This window comes from Lissotriton vulgaris, chromosome 10 (genome assembly GCF_964263255.1).
Source record: "Lissotriton vulgaris chromosome 10, aLisVul1.2, whole genome shotgun sequence".
Lineage (NCBI taxonomy): Eukaryota > Metazoa > Chordata > Amphibia > Caudata > Salamandridae > Lissotriton > Lissotriton vulgaris.
In genome coordinates, this window is record NC_141698.1 from 178330219 (window position 1) to 178355806 (window position 25588).

Consider the following 25588-nt stretch of genomic DNA (forward strand, 5'->3'; position numbering starts at 1 on the left):
ACTCACCTACACATCATGCAGATAAAACAAGCACAGAAACTGGTGAAATGTGCTCACACTCAGAAAAAAAACAGACAAGCATCAATCTGAGCTCCGTTCAGGCTAACACACACTACCATCAGATCTGCTATAGGACTACAATGCAAGCGTGTTTATATTAACTTCATGTAAGCACTGCACCTTCCTGAAGCAAAGTGATTGTCTCAGATCATGAAAGGTCAGTTATGAAGATGAGGATCTCAGTGTGTGTATGTTTTTGAGTTTCATTGGAGTTTCAGTGATAAGAAGAGATGGCAAGGTCATTTGGGCACATGTACAATGAAGCCATCTTTAATGGACAGTTAGGAGTTCAGGTCAATTAATAGATACAGTTTTCATTTTCAGAGTTAAGTTTATTTATCAGACTGTTCACAATGTTATACTATGGAAGAGAATGCTTATTGCCTCATATGTAAGAACCTATATTTTATCTATATTTTATTGAGTGAAAAACTTTTCACTTTTTACCAACAAGAAACTCTTTCGTGTTGAGATCCGATCTTAGTAAAATAATGTAGCACTTGGGAATAAATATACAACCCAACAGTCCTGCAGTGGAGGCCAGGATGGCAAAGACCTCCACAGCCACCATGTATTTGCCCTTGGTGCTCAGGTAGGCTGGGATGAAGGCCACCCACACACTGCAGAAGACCATCATACTGAAGGTAATGAGCTGAGCCTCGTTAAAGGAGTCCGGCAACCTCCTGGCGAAGAACGCCAAAAGAAAACTTAAGAGAGCCAAAACTCCAATGTAGCCAATAACAAGGTATAGTGCAATAGCAGAGCCATCGTTGCATTGCAGGATCATCTTCCCCATTTGAGAGGTGTCCACATCTGGGAAAGGTGGGGCGAGGACGATCCACGCGATACATATTATAACTTCTCCTAAAGATAAGAAGATGACTAAAGAGTTTCCAAGTCTTGGTCCAACCCACTTCCTAAGCTGGCTGCCAGGCTTTGTGGCATTGAAGGCCATCACCACTGTGATGGTTTTTGCTAGAACCGAAGAAACGGCGATGGTAAAAACAATGGAAAAGCTTGTTTGTCGCAGTAGGCATGTTACTTTCACCGGTCGGCCAAGGAATATTAAACAACAGAGGAAAGAAAGTATTAGAGAAATAAGGAGGATGTAGCTCAGGTCTCGGTTGTTGGCTCTTACAAGAGCTGTGTGATGGTTTTTTATAAAGATCCATAGAACACCAGCTCCTACTACTGAAAGCAGGACCGAGGGACAGGCTAATGAGACGCCCAGTGGATCCTCATAGGATAAAAGCTCCAGGGTCCTTGGAATACAGGAGTCCTTCCTCTCATTGGGCCATTGTTCTTTGGGGCACCTTATGCAGTTTTCCATGTCTAGGAGGAAAAGAAAAAGAATGAAAGAGAGAATGTTATGCACAGTCCACAAAAAACAGAGAAAGCTGAAATACACCTGAGGGCTTAATATTGATATGGCTCTCTTCAAACCATATTTTCCAAAACAAAAAGTTTTATGCTGAAACAAAAAAGTATTGAAAAAGAATCCGGTTAGTTCTACAGTATTTGTTACCTCCTTTCCCACTTTCTGCCCCTGGTCAAGCTCTAACTCACATGTCCACCCTGAATCAGATCCACCATGACTTGGCTGTACCCCCCTTCACCACCACATACGACCCCTTTAACGGCACTCTTCAGTCAGCCTTTGACTCCCACTTTTTCCATTTGCTCTTTCACTCCTGCTGCACCACATACCCACATTTCAGTCCAAAAGTAAATTCAGAAAGGTATATGTAAATTGGTGGTGCTCAAGAGATTCCAGAGATAAGCCTGAACATGCGCCCCCCAGGCCTAGGGGAGGGGTGCCCTTAGTAGCGCCACAGGCCTGAGCCTCCTCTTGGACCAAGAGGTTGAACTGAGGGGTCAGGTGACGTCATCGGGTGCGCAGTAGGAACCTGGTCGGACATTTAAAGCGGCGCCCAAGTGTTTCCAGACGCTTTGTTCCTTTGGACCTCAGGCAAGCTGCAGGGGCGTGTCGTCGCCATTTTGAATATCTAAATGCACCATGAGTTACACAATTCATTCACAGGCATTGCTCACACACTGTGGAACTCTTTACAGGGCGATTAAGGATGTGGAAGAGAGTTGGACCCTTCAGAAAAAAATATAAGAACATTTCTCATTTAACAATATTTAAATGTGTAGCTCGATTACCTGACCATTATTGTGACTTAACTTGATTCCACCGTCTGCCCTGTTCTAATTTCCCTCCCTGTTCTGACATATTTACCAATTACTCTTGATTCGTTTTTTAACTAGTTTTTTTAAATAGGGGATCATTTACAAACCCCCACACCCTCTTATTTTGCAGACAGGCTCACCATCTGTGGAGCCGCAGCCAGGACTCCTTCAGACTGCAGAGTAAAAAGTGTAAAAAAGAAAATAAGCACAGTGAAGCGTGTTTTTTTCCATATATGCTCCCAGGATCTGAAAGAGCATCCCCCTATCCATCAGGACTGGCAAATGGAGCTCCAATTTAGGAAAGATTTAAAGACTGACTCTATAAAGAACTTTACGTCACATTTCATTAATAGTGTGACCAACTGCCTCTCCTATGTCTTATGGACTTTATACTTGTCCTTGACCCACTACAGCGCTCCTCTGCCTTTTGACTAGGTTTGAGCTATAGAAATACCATATACATACATACAAACTAATATTTAGGAAATGATAATGCTCTTTATATGAACGGTTACTTATCAAATGTGTCACCTACACTGTAAAGCGCTTTTGCACCCGATACGGGTAGCGCAGCACTATAGTAGAACCATAAATAAATAGAAATAAAATCACTGGGGTAAAATCAAGTCAGTTGTGGAACACTAAACTAAGATGTCTAGTCAGTTTAAAGAATATGCACCAATTCCTGATATGGTGAATACTGCGGGCACGCAGTGCTTTTTTGATGATGCATAGTGTCTTGGTCTGTACCCTATCTTTCACCAGGCATCTGTTTCTGGGTTCCAAGGTTTGTGTGATGTGTCTGTTTGTTGTAATCCTAGGATGGAATAGGCTGCATTGCTCTTTGTTCCTTGCAATATATGGACTCTTTGTCCTCTCAGGGCCTGGCACCAGTCACACTGGTCAGCCCTGGGTCTGGTTTTCCATTTGTATGCAGCTCCCTTCTACTACTGGAGGAAGTGATTCTGCAAAAGTTGACTTTACAAGTTTGTGTTCTTATAAATACTAGGATCATGTTCTTTTACACTATACTCTACTCTTCCGTTAGAGGGCAGCTGTAATGGGAGAAATGTGCAATAACTGGGCGCGCATTCTACTGATTTTGGTTAATTTTATAATACTGCATGGATAATGTTGCAATTCCCTAAGGCAATTCAGGCATTACCCCTTCAATGCACAGCCCAGACTTCCATGTGCCCAGTCTCAGTCAGTCACGTGTTTATTCCTGTATACTGTCTCTCCACTAACATAACAAGACTAGGCCCACCCTGCTCTTTTCAAGGCGAGCCACTTTCATCTTAAAGTCACAGTCAGACTTAATCTTGATCACTGTCCTCTCATTATCATATATGCGGTCATGTCAGCTGTACCCATATATTTAACTTCCTGTACCTGTTCAGTCACTACATATTGTCATTGTGTATGTTGTCTTTTGTCTTCCCACCACCTCTAAACACCTTACGTTTTGGAATAGGTGATGCCTTGTTTTTTTGGGAGGCCTTAGACAAATGGCACCTAATGGAAAACAACATACCCCTTCAGCACTTGACTCTCAAGGTAGTGAGGGCACGGCAGTCCAAGGCTCCTTCAGGGAGATGATGTAGGTTGGAAACTCAGAACTCAGTAACACACCAATTTACACTCTGGTAGATCAGGTGCAGTGAGTGTTATTACTGCTAAATCATTTTCTAAGTATATAGATTGCTCTCTTAGGCCTATATTTACTAAGGCTTTGCCTTGCTTGAATGACGCAGGGCAGCACAAAGGCTTGTTTGGAATTTACAAAGCCATGCAAGGCCTGATTTATGTAGCCGTGTGTGGCTTTGTAAAGGAATGTTACACAATGCAGCCGTTTGCGCTGAGTTATGTTACATTTTCACTTTGTCGGCATACCATGGGTGGAACAAGTGCGTTCCCATGCATCTATCCATTGATTATTTATTGCACAGTCTCAGATTTACTAAAGCTGGTAAATCTGAAAATGCGTCGAAAAGCGGAAATGCTTCATATCTTTGTAAATAAGGTGCATTTCTGCTCACCCTTTCATGCAAAGCAGCGTGGCAACTTTGCTTGCTGCCCTGGGTTGTGTGAAAGATTAGTAAATATGCCCCTCTATCTTTGTGACCAAGTGCATACCTGTTTGGTTTGAAATTTCCCCTTCTGGACATGGGATGCATGAGTAACAGCATACTTGTTTCTCTCCTTCATGGACTTTTCTGTATCCGGGCAAGCAGCTTGGATTGCAAACTGAGATAGGAGTCTGTGGAGTGAAGCGTGAAGAAACATTTAAAGAAAAGTCAAAATTAAGGTGGTTTCTTGACACGTCCTAGTGTCTCATATTTTCACAGAGTAAAAAACAGTCTGATTTCTTTCTTTATTTCCTTTATTGTCAAATTGCAAACAAACGCAAATAAAAGAGGTACACTCATCATGAAAAACTAAAACTATATCAATGTCAAGCAAAGGAATAACCAAGCTCATTGATCCGTGACAGCCAATAAAATGCAATAGAAAAACAAGAAAGAATGAGATGAAAGAAACGAGCCAAAAAGCATATTGTACTTAAAATTACAGTTTGTTTGGAGAACACAGTTCTGAAAAGTCCTCCCAAATATTGTCACACTATCTTTGGACGTGTGTAAAAAAGATTCCTCCAAAGACATAAGATGTCAATCTGCTGGGTTGAAGAGAGGATATTCAATTTAGTCTTTCTTTCCCAGTTTCACTACACTAATGCTCTCCCAAACTGTCAAAGCTTGCACAACACTAAGCTTCTAATCTAGCAGTAGTTCCTTATCATGAGTGATATAATTAAAAACAATTGCTTTGTTAAAGAGTTAATGATGACTACAAGAAACAAGGATAATACTGACAAAAACATCCACCGTGAACAGTTTCAGAACACCAAAAGATGCTAACAAATAAAGAGGGGCTCTCTGGTCTTCTTCACACCTATGAATCCCTAAGAAGGAAATCAATTTTTAGCCAAGTTCTTCATATTTTCTGGACTGTGAGTAAGTAGTGTTTCAATCTCTGGTAAGTTGGGGTCTGGTCTAGACTAGATAACATCCTACTTTCACAACCAGGGCCGGACTGGGTACCGAAACCGGCCCTGGCAAAGTGCTCGGCCGCCCCCCCTCCCGGGGGGGGGGGGGTTGGGGAGGGGGGGGGGGTTTGGTTGGGGGTGCGACCGCACTCATTGCCAGGGCCGGTTTTCGGCGATTTGTTACAGGGCCGTTTTTGCAGCTATGCTGCAAAAAACGGCCCTGTAACAAAAACGGCCCCCTGGGGCCCAAAACCGGCCCCCACCCATGCGGCCGACCGGGGGATTGCCCGGTGCCCGCAACGGCCAGTCCGGGCCTGTTCACAACAGAACTAATGTCATCCATGTTCCCCTTTCTCTTCCAACCCGAACTTCACAAAACCAGGGTCCCTCAAGGTTCTTTCATCTCACCCAAGCTTTTTTAAATCTACATGAAGTTATTACAGGCACTGATCAATCAAAATTCACCTCACTTGCTATAAACTATGCATATGACATGCTTATACTTCTTCAACTGGAATACCCCAAAGACATAGGAAACTCACCAATTTTCAGTTGTCTCAGAGCCGTGGATCAATGGATGACATGGAACCATCTCAAATTGAATGCTTCCAAAACGGAAATACTCATGTGTGGCTATTGGAAAGATGATGACCCACTCACCGACTAATGATCTGGGAACAAAGCCTAAAGTATCAAAGAAAATAAGAAACATCTGAATTACCTTGGAATTCAAGCTATCAACGACTGCTCAAGTGGAGAAACTAGCAAGATTAAGCTTTGTTACTATAAAAACTCTGCAACGCATCTTCCCCCATCTGGGATTTCCACACAAGGTGCAGGCTACCACCATCTCTCTTGTTCTGTCCAAACTGGATTCTGCCAATAGCCCTTACCACTGATCACCTTTAACAACTATGAAAAAACCACAACAAATTCAAAACTCTGCTGCCAGACTTCTCTAATATATAAAGCCACAAGCCCACATCTCTCACACACAGACCGATATATGGAACAGGACCGCTCTTCATCAGGAAGACAATCAACAAATACATTCAACTAAGAAAACTCCGCTCTAGAGTGACACCTTGCCTCAAAATCCCACTGTATAAGACAAAAAACATTGCTTACCATTTGCCAGAAGATCCACACTCAAGCTGCTTTGTATCACACACAAAGCGATACATGGAACAGGACCGCTCGTCATCAGAAATAAAATCACCGAATACATTTAACTAAGAAAACTACACTCTAGAGTGGCACCTTGCCTCAAAATCCCACCGTACAAGACAAAGCCATGGGTGGCACATCCTTCTCTGTTCACACAGGCAAACTATAGAACTCTTTACCCCCAAACATAAGATCCACAGATAACCATCTTATCTTCAGAAGACTGCTCCAGAATTGGCTCTTCCCTGCATAACCACCATAAGCAAACAAATATACAGCACATCCCTCTGTATATAAGCTTTTTTTTGAACTATAGATATGTACCTACATATGTATATTGCTTTGTATAAATGTGAATAATAGTTATGTTTTTAAAAATATAGATATTCATTAGTTATGCTTAAATAAATGTACATATTACTTAGTTACATCATTCTCTGCTTTAAAATATATATAAATGACTACATAAATAAGTAAATCTTTTATCAGTACTATTTGTCTACAATTGCTTCACTATGGAATTACAAAGCATAAAAAACAAATACCTTAATTTAAAGTCAAATAACACTTGAAAACTGGAGTTTATTAAATGTAACTTTATTCTACATATATTTCCTTTCTTATGCATATATATATATATATATATACTAGCAGCCTGTCCCGACGTATGAATTGCTGCCGGCCAGTAGTATATTCTTTTGTAGGATTTAGTTTTGATAGCATTTCTTATCTGTGACAGGCCTGTGAAACGCTCCGATTCACAGTGCACTGCTGATGCACTTTAGAGTGCGCGTTCAGTAGTGTGTGAACTCGAGTTTCCATACTTTATTTTTCCTTGCAATATTATATAGCGCGAACTCGACAACATGGCATGAGCACAATTTACATTACAGAAGAACACATTCATTTGTGGTAGGCACGGGGAGACAAAGCGATTTGCCTGGAATCACAGGATGTTGAGCTGATGCCGAGATTCGAACGTAGTTCCCCAGCTCTAAAGTTCCCAATTCTAGAACTTGTGGCGGGAGGTGTGTCTAAAAGTGTATGTCGGTGCTGGCCATCAATGAGAGAGACCTGTGCATTTTTCAAATGGGTGGTGAAAAAATATGCGTATGTTGCTGGAGATGTGGGCAGCCGTGCCACCAATGTACTTACCGGGGGAGGGTAAACACCCATTATTCCGCAACTTTCTTTCCGCATACCATCACTCCGCATAATTTCATTACGAAAGTACCATGACTCCGCAATGCCATTATAACGCATGGCATTACATTTTATATGCTTTTACCACGCATACATTTACAACGAAATTAGTTGTAAATGCATGAATGGTAAAAGCATGTTTTTTTTAATGTTTGGATATGGTAAGTATGGGTATAGGGGTATATGTTTTGGGGTACTAAGATATATGTTTTGGGGTGTTTGGGTATTTTAAGGGTTCAGATATAGTTTTGGGTTATGGGGTACAGGGGTGGGTTTAGGGATAGGTATGGGTTTTGGGGTACAGGGGTATTTTTAAGAGTTCAGGGCTAGGTTTGGGTTTTGGGGTATAGGGGTATTTTTAGGGTTCAGGGGTAGGTTTGGGTTTTGGGGTACAGGGGTATTTTAATGGTTCAGGGCTAGGTTTGGGTTTTGGGGTACAGGGGTATTTTAGGGTTCAGGGCTAGGTTTGTGTTTTGGGGTACAGTGGTATTTTTAGGGTTCAGGGCTAGGTTTAGGTTTTGGGGTATAGGGGTATTTTTAGGGTTTAGGGGTAGGTTGGGGTTTTGAGGTACAGGGGTATTTATAGGGTTCAGGGCTAGGTTTGGGTTTGGGGTACAGGGGTATTTTTAGGGTTTAAGGATAGGTTTGGGTTTTGGGGTACAGGGTATATTTATAGGGTTAAGATGGGTTAGTGTTTAAGGGTGTTGGGGTATTTTAAGAGTAAGGGTGGGTTATGATTATGGGGTGCAGGGGTATTTAAAGAGAGCAGGGTGGGATTAGCACACGATATGAGACATGGCATGAAGGGCGGAACGTACCACACACCCCCAGTGTTTGTCACGCCCCCAGCACACGCCCACAGCACAACGTAGACACGCCCACAAGGGACTACTTTGCTGGCACGGTTCTTTTACCTATTAAATGTATATGGTGGGCGTCTGCATAGCCTATGTCCTTCTGCTGCAACTGCCCTTCCCAACGCTATATTGGGTGTTGTGATTGGTGCTGTGGTTCCTGAGATTACCCGCCTCAAAGGTTTGGGCTCTCTATTATATTACTATGGATATATATCTATATATAGATAATAATAATATATATTTCTTTCATGTACTTACGTATCTATGTATTTATTACTTTGCTTCTAATTCAGCATATCTAATGCACTACCCTATTTCTCATTGAAAAAATGGGGTATGACCCAGACAAGTCAGAGGACCTGGGTATCAATTGGTATAATGAACAAAATGGTCCTAGACATACTTTATAAACACATTCAATGAGAAATTTCTTGATTCTTTAGTTTTGTTTGGGACTTAATCCTGTAAAGTAAAAAGAACAGACAGCCAAATACGTATCCAATATTGATATTGGTGGTACCCACAACAAAAAATGATAATTCTGAACACAGTTGTTATCCAGGTCACATAAATTAGCAATTTATTTACACTTTATATACAATTATGAAACAACAACAAGTTAGGGGTTACTGCCAGGTGCAGTATGGAGTGCAAAAGTGGGTGCTCAAGTATAAAGAAGAAAGGAAAGTAAAGAAAAAGAAATTCAAAAAGTCAATCCAATAATTTTATAAAAAGCTAAGGTTCTGCTTTCTTAGACAAAACGGGAAGCCTGCCCCACAAGTCTTTTTCAAAAGTATTGCTGTAGTTTGGACGGGGTTGCGGGGAATGAGAAAGGGCGGGGTGCAGGCTCCAAAGGGGGGGAGTCGTCGACGTTTCGACCCTTGCGCTGTAGAGTGAGGATTGGCACCATGACTATGGATATGACTTCTTGTCTTTATCCATGTGGTTCACCTTTTTACTTGTTAAAATGTTCAATTGCTGACAACATGAATACATCATATATTATCGCTTAGTGAATGAACAATACTTATTGGATTTTATATCTTATGTGTTTTTTAGAAAATATCTGCAAACTTATTGAATTCTGTATTTTATTGCATTACTTATTGGATTCTGTATCTTATGTTTTTCAATATATATCACTCTGGCTATAACCTCCTTTTCACGGCAAACCACATAGTAGTATTTCTTCTATTCCACTCCATGTAATGTGAGTGGCTCGCCTGACGCGCAGCACGTTGTTTCCATGTGCACGCAGCGCGCTTGCGGTATATAGGAATAGCTGGTGTTGCCTCCGGGGTGTCTGTTTGATGGAACCCAAGAAGGACGGTCAATGTCATTTACTGACAGGTATTTAAGTGAAGCAGCTAGTCGGGTTTTCTCTTGAGTGTTGAGAGTTAGCGCTTAACTAATAGGCTCTTTGGGTCTGTTTGTTTTCACAGAACCACGTCCTTGATTTGATTCACCGGCGGTATAAAAATAGTTATTACCCCTGTTTTTTCATCCTCATTCCGACTTCCAGAGCGGGTGAGTGGGTGTTTTGTTATTGTATTTGTCAGATTAGTTGTTGTTTGTTTAGGTTATATCGTATTTTGGAAGATACATTCATTCTATTTATTTGTTTCTAGAATTTTATCAGAATTCATTTCCTGTCTTATAGAACTGGAGAATAAAATTCTTTTACTATTTGGAACGGTTGGCACATCATTGACTGGTGAGTGCCGATTTCGCCTTTTGGATTACACAATTAACTGTGCATTGTGTGTGTCCTTGTGCCTCTGAATTGGATATGGGCACTTAGCCTTATGCGTTTTTTAGGTCTCGGCTAAACGCGCGGAAGCGCGTCTCGCCGAGATCTTTTGTTAGCGAGTGTGCTTCCCAGGAGACAGTTTCGGCCGCGCGCATCCTTGGAGCCGATTTGAAAAGGGAACGCGCGCTGTGGCCAGGCGCTGTCTCCTGGGAAGCTCAAGCACCACACACGCATGCGCATACACACACACAAGCGCCCATGCACGCACGCACATACATACATACATACAGAGACACCCCCCCTGACACATACACACACACGCGCACACACACAAGTGCACCGAGGCCCCCCCTCCCTCCCTCCCTCCCCCGCCGTCGCACACATGCATACACACACGAGCATACACGCACAAACACAAGTGCACCAAGCCCCCCCAGCCTTTTGGAACTTACCTGGCCAATGTCGGGGACTCTGCTCTCAGCACGCGGCGCCCAACCTCCTGCTGGCGCGGCCCCGGGGCTCCACACCGCTCAGAGGAGCCCCGGGCGCGAGACGCATTTGACTCCGCCTGCCTCCTTTTCCGGTCTGGACGTGGCCCCGCCCCCGTCACAGGCGACCGTGCCTGACTTCCGGGGCGGCCGCGGCGGGATTCCGGGGGCATTGTCAACCCTTCCCACGTTATTAGCTGCAATCTCACGTGTTGAAAGTGCAAGTGATGTGTTTTGACATCGCCTGCATAGTGCGAAAGACATTCCACCCGTTCGACTTAATGGATGCCCTGCCACAGAGATCACATGCAGCGAGACTGAAACGACGTCCAACACGGAATTGCGGAATTTGAGCATTACTGTTTTAGTTTTTACACGTCGAATTTCCTCGAGGGCCTAATGTCTTTAAATCTATCGGTTTAAAACCGATGTGCTCTTTTGGTTATTTCGTTTTCCAAGCAATTTACGATATGACTGATTCAAATGGTTCCCTATAATTATTTGCAACTTTGCGTTCTACACTATCAAAGAATGCTTATTTTTAAATATGTATATTGCATCTCATGATTATCCAAGTGAAGTTGTTATTTCTGATAAAATTGTTAATAAACAGCTTCTTGGTTCAGCATAGTTTCTATATCGATTGAGGAATACAAATGCTGCCTTTTATCAAGTTAGGAATGCACTGATACATGATTCACGAATCGAACTGTGATACTGAGTCATGCATTTATGGACTTTCTGCCCTTTATTACGCTCTATGCACTTTAAACCCTTAATCAAGCTCATATCCACCTTATAAACAGTCGATGGAATTAGTGCAAAGAAATACATTTTGATTGTTGAGTACGTATATTAGCCAAGAACTAAATGAGCTTTTGTATCCCACAATATTGTGCAGAGTAGTGAGTGCAGAGTAGTGAGTGCAGAGTAGTGAGTGCAGAGTAGTGAGTGCAGAGTAGTAATGCTGAGTAGTGAGTGCAGAGTAGTGAGTGCAGAGTAGTGAGTGCAGAGTAGTGAGAGCTGAGTGCAAAGTAGTAATGCAGAGTAGTGAGTAGTGAGTGCTGAGTGCAGAGTACTGAGTGCAGAGTACTGAGTGCAGAGTGCAGAGTGCAGAGTAGTGAGTGCAGAGTAGTGAGTGCAGACTAGTGAGTGCAGAGTAGTGAGTGCAGAGTAGTAATGCAGAGTAGTGAGTAGTGAGTGCTGAGTAGTGAGTGGTGAGTGCAGAGTGGTGAGTGCAGAGTAGTGAGTGCAGAGTAGTGAGTGCAGAGTAGTGAGTGCAGAGTGCAGAGTGCAGAGTAGTGAGTGCAGAGTAGTGAGTGCAGAGTAGTGAGTGCAGAGTAGTAATGCAGAGTAGTGAGTGCAGAGTAGTGAGTGCAGAGTAGTGAGTGCAGAGTAGTGAATGCAGAGTAGTGAGTAGTGAGTGCTGAGTGCAGAGTAGTGAGTGCAGAGTAGTGAGTGCAGAGTAGTGAGTAGTGAGTGCAGAGTAGTGAGTAGTGAGTGCAGAGTAGTGAGTGCAGAGTAGTGAGTGCAGAGTAGTGAGTGCAGAGTAGTGAGTAGTGAGTGCAGAGTAGTGAGTGGTGAGTGCAGAGTAGTGAGTGGTGAGTGCAGAGTAGTGAGTAGTGAGTGCAGAGTAGTGAGTGGTGAGTGCAGAGTAGTGAGTGGTGAGTGCAGAGTAGTGAGTGGTGAGTGCAGAGTAGTGAGTAGTGAGTGCAGAGTAGTGAGTGCAGAGTAGTGAGTGCAGAGTAGTGAGTGCAGAGTAGTGAGTAGTGAGTGCAGAGTAGTGAGTGCAGAGTAGTGAGTAGTGAGTGCAGAGTAGTGAGTGCAGAGTAGTGAGTGCAGAGTAGTGAGTAGTGAGTGCAGAGTGGTGAGTGCAGAGTGGTGAGTGCAGAGTAGTGAGTGCAGAGTAGTGAGTGCAGATTAGTGAGTGCAGAGTAGTGAGTAGTGAGTGCAGCGTAGTGAGTAGTGAGTGCAGAGTACTGAGTGCAGAGTACTGAGTGCAGAGTACTGAGTGCAGAGTAGTGAGTGCAGAGTAGTGAGTGCAGAGTAGTGAGTGCAGAGTAGTGAGTAGTGAGTGCAGAGTGCTGAGTGCAGAGTAGTGAGTGCAGAGTAGTGAGTAGTGAGTGCAGAGTAGTGAGTGCAGAGTAGTGAGTAGTGAGTGCAGAGTAGTGAGTAGTGAGTGTGCAGAGTAGTGAGTGCAGAGAGAGTGTGCAGAGTAGTGAGTGCAGAGTGAGTGTGCAGAGTAGTGAGTGCAGAGTGAGTGTGCAGAGCAGTGAGTACAGAGTGAGTTTGCAGAGCAGTGAGTGCAGAGTGAGTGTGCATAGCAGCAGTGAGTGCAGAGTGAGTGTGCAGAGCATTGTGTGCTGTTGAGTGCAGAGTGCTGTGTATTGGCAATGTTAATGACAATGCCATTTATTTTTGATTTAAAGAAAAAAAAATGTCATGAGCAATGCCAATAGCTCTACCTTTAATGATGCCGAGACCATTGCATTGCAAATGCTTGTGTTTGTAGGTGGCTGACCTCAATGCTGGGGCACTGTTCTTCTCCTGTTTAGGAAACGTACCCATCCCATTAGCTGGGCTATATACTCTGATTTCAAGTTTATTCAGAATGGTTTTTGATTTGTAATTGGTCTCCCCCAGGTGCTTCTCCCCCTCCCATCCCGTCCTGAGGAAGACCGTAGCTGAGGTGCCAATCCTCCCTCCACAGCGCAAGGGTTGAAACGTTGACGACCGCCCCCCCCCCCTATGGGGCCTGCACCCTGCCCTTTCTCATTCCCCGCAACCCCGTCCAAACTACAGCAATACTTTTGAAAAAGACTTGTGGGGCAGGCTTCCCGTTTTTTGCTAAGAAAGCAGAACCTTAGCTTTGTATAAAATTATTGGATTGCCTTTTTGAATTTATTTTTCTTTACTTTCCTTTTTTCTCTATACTTGAGCACCCACTTTTGCACTCCATACTGCACCTGGCAGTAACCCCTAACTTCTTGTTGTTTCATAATTGTATATAAAGTGTAAATAAATTGCTAATTTATGTGACCTGGATAACAACTGTGTTCAGAATTATCATTTTTTGTTGTGGGTACCACCAATATCAATATTGGATACGTATTTGGCTGTCTGTTCTTTTTACTTTACAGGATTAAGTCCCAAACAAAACTAAAGAATCAAGAAATTTCTCATTGAATGTGTTTATAAAGTATGTCTAGGACCATGTTGTTCATTATACCAATTGCTACCCTATTTCTCATCATATATCGCTCTCAATATATCCTTCACCTCAACTCTCTGACTCAAGTCAAACTTCATTCTAGTACTCTTTCTAATGCACTAGCCCATTTCTCACGCTATACCGCTATCAATAGATCATCTACTTCCACTATCTCATTCATCCCAAACCCAGTACCACTACTATGATCCCCAAAATAACCCTTTCTAGACTCTTCCCTCCTCTACCCCTTCTTGCATCATCTCATACCTCTTTTACTAATCATATCTCCCAAACAAGCCTTTCTAAACCCTTCCTACTGACTCCTCCCCCTCCCCTTTATTCATCCCAAACCCCCTCCTACTGCTATGAACTCCCAATTATAAAAAAAAAATTCAAGACCCTTCATTTTTCTATCCTTCCACTCTTCCTTTTAAATCCAAATAACAGACTATCCTGTCCATCACTCACATTAATTTCATATTTCCCCATACTAATTCGCCACTAATCCTGTTTGGGTTCCAGAGTAGGGTGCTACTCAACAACAAGCATTTGCAATGCAACAGGTCTCGCATTAGGAACTTTTAAGCTATTGGTCTTGTAAATGACAAATTTTGTATTTATATGTTGGTTTTGAAAATAGCGAAATTAATAGCTTTGTCATTTATAATGCCAATACTTTTATCTTTTGCAAATGTGACACCTATAGCATGTGTAATGCAACATGTTTTTTATTTACGTGACGTAGATGTATTGATATTACAAATATTTAATTTTTTAAAATAATTAATACTTAAATAAAAGTTATTGTAATTTATAATGGCAATAGCTTAAACTTTTGTAAATAACATTTGTGAAGATTATGTTCAGTGTATTTTATTGTGCCGAAAATCCAAGAACAGAAGTGAAATAATAACCTCTTTTTGGGACATTTGTAATACAGCTTGAAACATTGAGAGAAAATATTTGAACCAGTTATTGTTGAATGGTTGCACAGATTGATACTGTGGTGGCGCTGAGTGATGTTGTGGTGGCGACGAGTGATGCTGTAGCGTTCAGTGATGCTGTGGTAGCGCATAGTGATGTTGTGGTGCCCCTGAGTGATCCTGTGGTACCCCTGAGTGATCCTGTGGTACCCCTGAGTGATGCCGTGGTGGTGCTATAGATAGATAGAGTGAGGGCGAAAGATAGCTAGAGGGAGGGCGAAAGATAGATTGAGTGAGGGCGATAGATAGCTAGAGGGAGGGCGAAAGATAGCTAGCGTGAGGGCGATAGATAGAGTGAGGGCGATAGAAAGATAGATAGTGTGAGGGCGAAAGATAGATAGATGGAGTGAGGGCGAAAGATAGATAGATAGAGTGAGGGCGAAAGATAGACAGATAGCGTGAGGGCGAAAGAAAGATAGATAGCGTGAGGGCGAAAGAAAGATAGATAGCGTGAGGGCGATAGATAGATAGAGTGAGGGCGAAAGATAGATAGATGGAGTGAGGGCGAAAGATAGATAGATAGAGTGAGGGCAAAAGATAGACAGATAGAGTGAGGGCGAAAGATAGACAGATAGCGTGAGGGCGAAAGAAAGATAGATAGCGTGAGGGCGAAAGAAAGATAGATAGCGTGAGGGCGAAAGAAAGATAGATAGCGTGAGGGCGATAGATAGATAGCGTGAGGGCGATAGATAGATAGCGTGAGGGCGATAGATAGATAGCGTGAGGGCGATAGATAGATAGCGTGAAGGCGATAGATAGATCGAGTGAGGGCAAAAGATAGATAGATAGAGTGAGTGCAATAGATAGATAGATAGAGTGAGGGCGAAAGATAGATAGATAGAGTGAGGGCGAAAGATAGATAGATAGATAGCGTGAGGGCGAAAGAAAGATAGATAGCGTGAGGACAATAGATAGATAGCGTGAGGGCGATAGATAGCGTGAGGGCAATAGATAGATAGTGTGAGGGCGATAGATAGCGTGAGGGCGATAGATAGATAGCGTGAGGGCGATAGATAGATAGCGTGAGGGCGATAGATAGATAGCGTGAGGGCGATAGATAGATAGAGTGAGGGCGATAGATAGATTTGTGTGTGTGTGTGTGTGTGTGTGTGTGGTTGTGTGTGTGTGTGGTTGTGTGTGGTTGTGTATGTGTGTGGTTGTGTGGTTGTGTGTGTGGGTGGTTGTGTGGGTGTGGTTGTGTGGGTGTGGTTGTGTGTGTGGTTGGGTGTGTGTATTGTGTGTGTGGTTGTATGTGTGGTTGGGTGTGGTTGGGTGTGGTTGTGTGGGGGTGATGCGTGGGGTGATGCGTGGGGTGATGCGTGTTTGTGTGTGGTGTGATGTTTGTGTGTGGGGTGATGTGTGTGTGGTTGTGTGTGTGGTTGTATGTATGTGTGTGTGCGGTTACAGAAGGATGTATGTGGAAGAGAGCAGCAGATCAGCACAGTAGAAGAGAACAGATGCTGCTTAAAACACATAATAAAAATGCCTGTGCTTAGTATAGCATGCCACATGACCAGCTTTTTGGTCCCTCTCTGAGCTTACAGCTATTGCATCCAAATGTATGACACAGTAACGGGTATGCACCTAAAACAAACCAGACCTATAAGCCTCCCCAATAGGTCTCTCCTGTTTTGAATATCAGGTAAATGAGAAAAAGTTGATTTCCTAGTGAATAATTCAAATTCTGAGACTATATCGTTTAAATGAATTACCTTAACGGCGTGTACACTGTTAAGAAATCAAAAAACGTTTTGCCTGTAAATGTAAAGTAACAATAACTTTACAGGCAAAATGTAAAGGAATATAGAGCGGAATAAGGACCAATTGCACGATAATTTTTTTTTTATCACTGCAGGGTCTGTATCCCTGAGACCCTACCAACCTAAAGCCCTGCTTTTGGAGGAATTTAGTCCAAATATAAATTATAGCATATCGGAAGGTATCAGAGATGGTATACACTGCTGACCCGCCAAAGAGGATTCTGTGATCAAATACCCAACACGACTGTTATTTTAATTATGATAGTGCCAAAATTGTTATGGGATATTCATTTTAAATAGGATTGTAGTAAACATTTTTCCTCTTTCACATCTGCTTACTTGATGGTCACTACGTTTTCAGTAACATTTTACACAAGGGGAGTTAATTCTCCTGGGACAGGATTTATTTTTCACAGCTCTATTCATGTCAAATTCTTTCAGATAGATACCATTACACCGGTGACACTCACTGGTGTGCCCAATTTATTATATGTAATGGAAACAACCAAATGTACCTTGCAGGTGTCTCAATTTGTGTAATATGCTATTCTCCTGTGTACAATGGATGTATGTCGGATACTTACTGGTAAGGTACATTGAAAATACCACAAAATGTTTTAAAAAATAATAATAATGTATATGTTGTGGCCCATATTTTGCGTCGGGATTATGCCACTCTCTTGGAACACCCCTGATGCAAAATGTAATTTGTTAAATATCATAATGCGCCCAAATGTACTCATGATCGACCTGATATACATGTGTGAGGTCCTAATATCTGATGTCTTCTTGTGATGTCACTTCCTGTGGGGTGATGGGTTGTGATGCCACTTCCTGTGATGCCACATATGTCATGCTCTGTTATGTCACTTGCAAACCACCTAACTTGGTTAGTCACCCCACTTCTCTTTTTAGCACATATGCCCTAATGGTCTGCTGTGGTGGGGAGGTAGGGTCTGCTTTTGAATTAATTTGGGGGCAGGGGTAGTGCTGCCATGCTGTACAGTAAGGGTAGCAAGAAAGAAACCCAGCGCCTAAGCTTAACTCTTGTGGAAGTTCCTGTGTCTAAATAATATCACCAGCATCAACAAGTGGGACTTTATTATCAAGAAACGAGACAAGACTATGCTATTTATATGCATTTATGTTACGTCATTGTCCAATGGGTTCCTGTCAGGAAGGTCATCACCACACCCAGCAACCGCAGCTCTCTCTTTGCACGCCCGGTCATATCCTCGTATTGTGCTGCAAGCGTAAGCAGCCTTCAAAAGAGTCGAAAGCATTTGAAGTATTTACAGAGGTCAGGCCATCAGATGCCTCGAGCTGACGAGCCGCAGTCTGTGACGTATGAAATGAATGTCTCTTTCAGCCCAGAGATGGAAGCCAATCCCGGGAGCAGGGGAAGACATAGCGGACATTGTACGAGGGGGCGGGGGTGCGCGTCTGTGTTCTATGATGGTTTGCGTCAGAAACAGGGTTAGAAATGTCCTGATTGTGGTCAGAGATGCCAACTTCAACATTTCTTGGGGTGCTTGTGAGTGCCTGTATCTGACCCATATGACATTATTGTAAATGTCATCACCCACAGTGACGTCACCAGAAATGGCAGGGCGTATGTGCCAATGAGAAAGCCACAACACATATAGAAAAGCATGGCAGTCAAAAGCAAAACATTTCTCTTTGATGAGTTAAGTGCTTAATTTGTGTGATGCAGTCGGAAATGCTGAATACAAGAACTGTATGAACACAATATGTACAAATATATTAACAAGTTATGTCTGCTATGGCGGCGATGGCGATTAGAAAGGAAACGTGAAAGATGAAGTCATGTGCACAGGGAAGATGAGCAGCAAAGAGGGCCCTTTGGTATAATTAATTGGCTATGCCAGGGTACAAGCAGCATTACACGTTTGAGAGAAAGTTGAAGCTTCACCGTAGGAGAGGCTGTGATTGCTGGGACGTGTAACTTTAGAACAGATAGTTGAAAGCAATATCCCTTCTTCCCCAACTCACCCTCTTCGGGCAGGCGGGGCAGAGTGGGGAAGCTTCCTCTGCCGCACTCGGGCTGTGGAGGCATTGTCGCGGGGCAGGATCTTGCGCTCTGCCCGGGTTCCGCTGTCTCGCGCCGTTGCCCTCACCAGGTGCAGGCTGGCGCAGGCGCTTGCGGTCAGAGCGAGGGAAGGAGGCGGCGGGAGCGCGCCGTCTCTAGGACACGACTGCAACTTTCTCTGTTCCTGTAACGGGTCAGGAGTGGAGTCGCGAGCGCGCGCCTGCCGGATGGACTACTGTGCAGGTGGGGGGTGGAGCGCCTTCGCTCGAATGCTCAGGGATAGAGGACCCTCTAGTCCGCTTGGATGGATGAGACCCTGTAGCAGGTATGGCCACACCTGGCCACCGAGGAAAGCTAAAATCACCGAAAACGGGCAGAGGCTGTCCAGGGACCGGGAGGCGCGCTGCTCTGTGGGGCTCGCAGGTCGGACCTGGTTGTGGAAGGAGAGTACGGGGAGAGGTGCCAGAGCGAGGACGAGAAGGGCACGGTAAGCGTTAACGGGCGAGGGTGATCTATACTGCTGAGGAGGGGTACTTAGAGGGACATGACGGCTGAATACAACGCTTCCCGGGCTTGTAGCGTGCGTGCGCATTACGAAAGTGAAGCTTGCGACGATGAAGGGAGCTCTGCACATGCACGTGTTCACGGGCGCGTCCACAGACCACAATCTGCGTGTGTGTGCGCGTGTCTGTGTGTGCGGCTTAGTTGTAGGGGGAAGGGGTGTGTGTGTCTTTGCGCTTGTGTGTTTGTGTGTGTGTGTGGGGGTGTGTGCACGCGCGCGATTGAAAGGCTGACTGGCTGTGCACAGTTGGAGCAATAGATGTGCACGGCTCCGGGGTGGCTGGGCGTGCGCGTCCACGATGTGCAATCGGCGCTCGTGCACCAGTCGATCTCCCTTGAGGAGCAACTCCGCGACAATAGGTCGAGAGAGCTCGACCTAAAAAGCACTTCAACACCTCATCAGGGGTAGCAAGCGCTATATGCAAGCTTTTTCCCATCCCTCCACCATCCTTCTCAATCCACATAACAGACTAACCTGTCCACCGCTCAAATGACTTTCATATTCACTATACTAATTCAGCACTAATCCTTTATGGGTTCCAGAGTAGAGTGGTACTCGCCAAAAAAGCACTTCAACACCTCATCAGTGGTAGCAAGCGCTATATAAATGCAAACTTTCTCCCTCTTCTAGACCTCCACTATCCTTCTCATTCCAAATAACAGACTAATATTCCCCCACGCAAATCACTTTCATATTTCACTATACTAATTCACCACTAATCCTTTATGGGTTCCGGAGTAGCGTGCTACTCGCCGAAGAAGCGCTTTGACACCTTGTAAAGGGTAGTAAGCGCTATATAAATGCATTTGCAGTACAATACAATAAGCAACTTATGACTGCATGAGAACTTCTACAAAAAATACAAAATTGCCATATTTGACCCTTTAGTTAGTAAATCGTAAATTGTGCACAACACAAAAGTCACATTTAGTGGAGAAGTGTGGCTCAATGGTGAGAGCGGCAGACCCTGATGCAGAGGTCTAGCCCGGGACCAGGGTTCAATTCCCTGCCACGGCGGGTCTTGGGCTCAAAACTTCCACGGACCTGATAATTCTCGCCTCGGTGCCTATTCCAATCATGGGTCCCACTCTGCAACTCTGGGCAATAGCTTGCTTAATCTCCACAACGGCCCCCACAACGCTAAGGATGCCTGGCCTCCACCATGGGGGTGCCCAGGAGTGGACGCCTCACAGGGAAAGCCAGGATGGGTTCCACAGCGGTATTCGTACAAGCGCCTTGAGACCCTTGCTGGTGAGTAGTGCGCTATACAAGTATAAATTTACATTTACATTTAGTAACAAAGACTACAGGAAACGTTTCCTTAACGTACACTTGAAACAGAACTACATCATGGGCATACAAACGGCCACGGGCAGCCAAGGTAGAACTAATAGATAAACAAAAAGGCAAGCTCATTTTCCTATAAAAGGACCAGTTTTAACACTTCTGTAAGTGTGCACTCAAATGTTACCACAGCTTAGTCTCTGAATCTGAAAAGTAAGACATTTGTCATGATTCGGGCTCGGATGAGATCTTCAAATGATATATCCGACTTTTCCAATACACCGCCTATTCCAACAAAAGTGCAGGATAATAATAACTTTGTTAGGAACTTGAGGAAAAAGAAGAGGACAAGACAGTGGGTCTGAATGATGCCAACAACAGGTAGTGCTCGTCTCAGAACCACTACTCGGTAACCTTGATAGAACACAGAAACAAAAAATTATTATTCGAATCTTGCGGAGAAACAAGTATTAACATGCATAACAAGCTTACATCTCACCTGGTTGGAAGGTGATAGGGCTAGCTCTGGTCCTGCCAGGTTACTGGCTCAGAGCCGAAAACTCAGGTTAAGAATGAGTATTGCTAAGATGGAAAAGGCAGCATGCTGACAACATTTCCTTGAGAGCAATGTGGGATGCAGATATGGGTAAATACATCTGATAAGGCACTGAGCAACAGTGGTGGCAAGTGTGGTCTCTGAAAGTCGAAGCGTTATGCTTACCAGTAATTCTAGTATGCGAGCAAACCAAGCAAGCCTGGCTTTATCCACGAGGATTACAGGGGGCTCTTCCTAAATAATATTTTGTTTTAAAAAGGCGGGACAAATAGTGCATTTTAAACCATAATTTTAACATACATTCGCTAAAAAGCCATTTGCTCTAAAAGGGCACCTAGCATTGGTGGCTTGTCGCCAGGGGTATTTGGTCAACACCTTGTCACTTGTGAGCCACCACCTAATTCCCCCAAACGATTACCCACTGCTTTTTTTTTCATTTTCCAGTGTTCATTAAAACATAACATGTGTGCTTCCATGTACACTGACTGTGTGCAGGCTTTCTGGAATCCTGATGACAGGTAGAGGACGCTTACCATGGACTCTCTCCATTTTTCTCAAAAGTTGCCTTGAGCACCGCAATATGTTAAACATTGCCTCCAGTGTGCCAATGCTAGCATTTTATCATGGGTACCCCCTTATGCGAGGAGTTAAATACAATATTCTAGTATCATAATTTTGCCATTGATACTGCCCTTACAACATGGATGACCCCGCATGTAAGAAATTACTTCAACTATTTCAGAGCCATCATTTTCCCATGGTTTGTTTCCCACAAACCTACCCCATCACAAAATGCATTAGTTGCCAAGAATTACCTGCAATATGCCAGCAACAGCATGTTACCTTGGGTGTCCCCATAAGGCAAGAATTCTCTTGAGTATGCCAAGGTCAGCAGCAGACTCTCAAGCACAAAATATGCTAACAAACATACTATTACTCTCTCACTCATCTCATTCCCTCTCTCCTCTCAATCACTGTCTCTCCCCTCACTGTAACTCACACTCTCTCACTCACACATACTCACTCTCACTCATACTCACTCCCACGTACACATAAACAAACTCGCACTCACTGATTTTCACTTTCACTCACAACCACAATTACACACGTTCACACTCATTGGCTATCACTCACAGCTTCTAGGATACTGGGGATTATGCTTTCAACTCTTGGTGTGCAGGTACTCTGCTTCAATAAGTGTGGTTCAGTAGGTCCCTCCAGCCTCTGGGCCCTGGTGCAACTACATCTGCCACACCATTTCTAGTTGTGCCTCTGAATCGCTCCCTCTTACAAGCTGCACCTTATTCATTCCAACTCATGATCCACCACTCACTCCCTCATTTATTCATAAATACTCTCACACTGATTTTCACTTACTTTCACTCTAATTAACACCCTCACTCATAAACACACTCACAAACACTCACTCTCACATTCCTAGAGAAACAACAGTGAAGTTTTTTTTTTAATTTTCCTTTCTTCCTTTGCTTACAACTCCTCAATGAATTCTTACAACAACAAGAGCGACCCATATGTCCTTGTGAACTGGGTATTAATGCTAGACAAGAAAAAATGTTCACAAGGAACTCATTTGAAAAACATTATTTGCTTATGCAAGACAGTCATATCTTGCTTGAGTTAATCAAAAAGCTAAAACAAATAATACAGGGTACAATCTTCCACATGATTCGTAATTATTTGAAGTTTTATAAAGCCCACACGACCATATACCAGTCTTGCTCACTTCAGCCGAAGTAAGTGCGATTTATTTCATAATTATAGAAATTGCAAAAAAGTACCACAAAAAAGAATGAGGAATAATAATGTTTTTGGTGCCTCCCCCAAGCCTCAGGCGAGGTTGGTGGCACCGACGGAGAGGTAAGTTCAGCACCTGTTGCTGTGTGTTGGGCAAGCTTGTATAAGTAGAGATTATTATGTAGGACTGCACCATTCCTGTCATTTCCTGGCAATTCAGCAGCCATAATTCAGATCATTTGGTTTGTCTAATAGTAGATTTGATATCATTAGCACGATAGTCATTTACTTTGCACCTTTGTGGGACTTCATGACTCTTGCCATCTAGCAGCCATTATTCAGTTTATTTTGTACTGCCTTATAGTGGATTACATATTATCAACATGAGAAGGTATTCATGATAAACATGATATTAACATTATTTTACATTTGTCCAAGGGATACTTGCCGTATGCCTAGGGTGTTGTTCCATCATTAAGTTTATAGGTGGACAGGTGTGACGTTTTGCCACAGGGTATATAATTAGACATTTTTAGACTCTACATGAAATATTGGGTTTTGATGCCTTTCCCTGTGCGCATCTATCTGTTCCACAGTGCGGGGCCTCGTATACCTGAGCACGGTCCAGGTGAGGTGAGGTCCAGTCCCCTGTCATTTTGGGTGAGCAAATTAATATTTTTAATATATTCTTTTGTCGAACGGTTCTCCATGAATGTAAGAAAAGATGAGAGCTCAAGTGTGATAAGCTCTGTTATTAATATGAGTGTAACATATATGTTTTTCTAGATCGCGTTGAGCACCTACTGACAAGGAGGATGAGTAAACAACTGTAGGTACAGGTTGTATCGTCCTTACTCTTGTACTCTTTTTCACTGATTTGTCTTATACACTTTTGTTTTCTAACACATACAATAGTAGCAACTTCTTAGAGCAGTTGCCCTGACGAAAGCCAAGGGACGTGTTGCCCGGTAGGTAGAAACATGTTGGTCCTAATTGCGACAGTCATTTGTTCCATACTGTCGTTTGCGCTGTTCCTATCTTTTAACTAAGGGATGTGCCTGGTTTCTATTAAAGTATCTGTTCAGACATATCACCCTATTTTAAGACTCACCACTTTTTTGTATGTTGCACTGTATTCTCACCACTCCCTACTGACCATCATAATCTGACCAACAATTGGAAGTACACTGTGGACCGCATCCAGTACCTACTACGACTGTGTGGCATATGGTCTAGATGATCTAAGGACCTGCCAGGTCACAGTGTGGACGACCAAGTGATAGGACTGATCATTTGGTTTGTTTGATGGTTATCCACAATATACACATGTATTGGATTTGGTTTGATCAGTTTTTCAATTGATTATTAGATATCACTACTTCCTTTTTTCTTCTCTCTCTCTCTTAATACATTGTTATATGGTGACTGGGGCACCGACTGACAGAGAGATAGACCTGCCAGTTCTGCCAGCGATTTGCTTGGCCTATAGACCTCCTAGGTTCTTGTGTGTTATTCATCCATCTACAGAGTGCCATGTTTTAAGCATCACTCTGCAGATGTATTGTGCCTCCGCCCCACAACCACCTTTTCCTCTACCTTCTATCATCAGGAGACAGGAGAGCTTGAGAGGGCTGACTTTTTGGACTGAGAGTGTTCATGCAGGCACAAAAGTAGTGTTTTTATGAGCGCTGTTAAATGTAATAATTAGCACTGTGAGCACAGACAAGGGGCATTATGTGGTGACTGTCAGGTGGCAGGACTGTGTCCTGATGCTCCTGTTGATGATCCGCCACTGAGAAGCGAGGCAAGAGAGCTAAGGGAAGAAAGGACAGGTGTGCCTGCGAACAATGTGAACCTATAGGGGAAACACAAGGAGACGCATGGCCAAGTGATGAACTAGCCATAAAAAAAGTCAGAAGAAACAACTGGGATCTGTTGCCAGGCACCTTCACAGAACGTATGTGAGACTTATAGTGCAGTTCTACCCTATCAACTCAGACATCCTGCACCCTATCCCTGAAGCTAGGACAACTCAGACATCCTGCCCCTATTCCTGAACAACTTAGTTCTCGTCTTAGTTTCTATGTCCCCTATCTTCCATATTGTCTATGCCTGACTTCTACTTATCTTAAATGAAGGACATTGGCCTGGATAGTAGACTGTACATACTACAGACTCTTGCTCTTTCTTCCTATTCCTGGCAGATGTTTTCTTATTTGCATCCACAAAGTTACCATGGGCTTAGTAGCTGCATTATGTCTATGCTACTTTTAAAGTAACAGCAGTGCTTTAAGTGGGATGACAAAACTGGAGGGTCTCTCAAAGGGGCGTGGCCAATGTAATTAAGGGCGTGGATTAAAAACACATAAGCTAAAAGTCTGTGCTTAGCATAGTGTGCCGCCCAACTTGTATTGTGCTGTTTCTGTCATTGCATCCAGATATATGATACAACAAGTAACATCATACCTACAACAAGTAACATCATACCTACAACAAGTCGGGACTATTGGCTTTGTCAATGTTTGTCAGTTGCATAAGACAAATAAGCAGCAACTATGGCTTGTATAGGATGTTGAAAAAGCTTCCACTTAAAGCCCAAGTGACTCCACAACAATGTTGCTGCTCATGAGTTTCAACAAGAGAAGGGAAATCCAGAGAGAAAA

At 43.4% G+C, this 25588-nt stretch overlaps 1 protein-coding gene across 4 annotated transcripts in view; it reads right to left on the minus strand.

Moving 5' to 3' along the window:
• Window positions 1-380: 380 nt before the first annotated feature.
• The window catches only part of LOC147684939 (vomeronasal type-2 receptor 26-like), a 166083-nt gene continuing 140875 nt past the window's right edge, over window positions 381-25588 (minus strand). For all 4 annotated transcript variants that reach the window (XM_086940824.1, XM_086940825.1, XM_086940826.1 and 1 more), the window contains 2 exons: window positions 4390-4513; window positions 381-1392 (listed from right to left, as the gene is read on the minus strand). In XM_086940824.1, coding sequence (XP_086796950.1) covers window positions 497-1392; window positions 4390-4513 — 1020 coding nt within the window. In that variant the 3' untranslated portion in view covers window positions 381-496. The remainder of the gene's footprint in view (window positions 1393-4389; window positions 4514-25588) is intronic.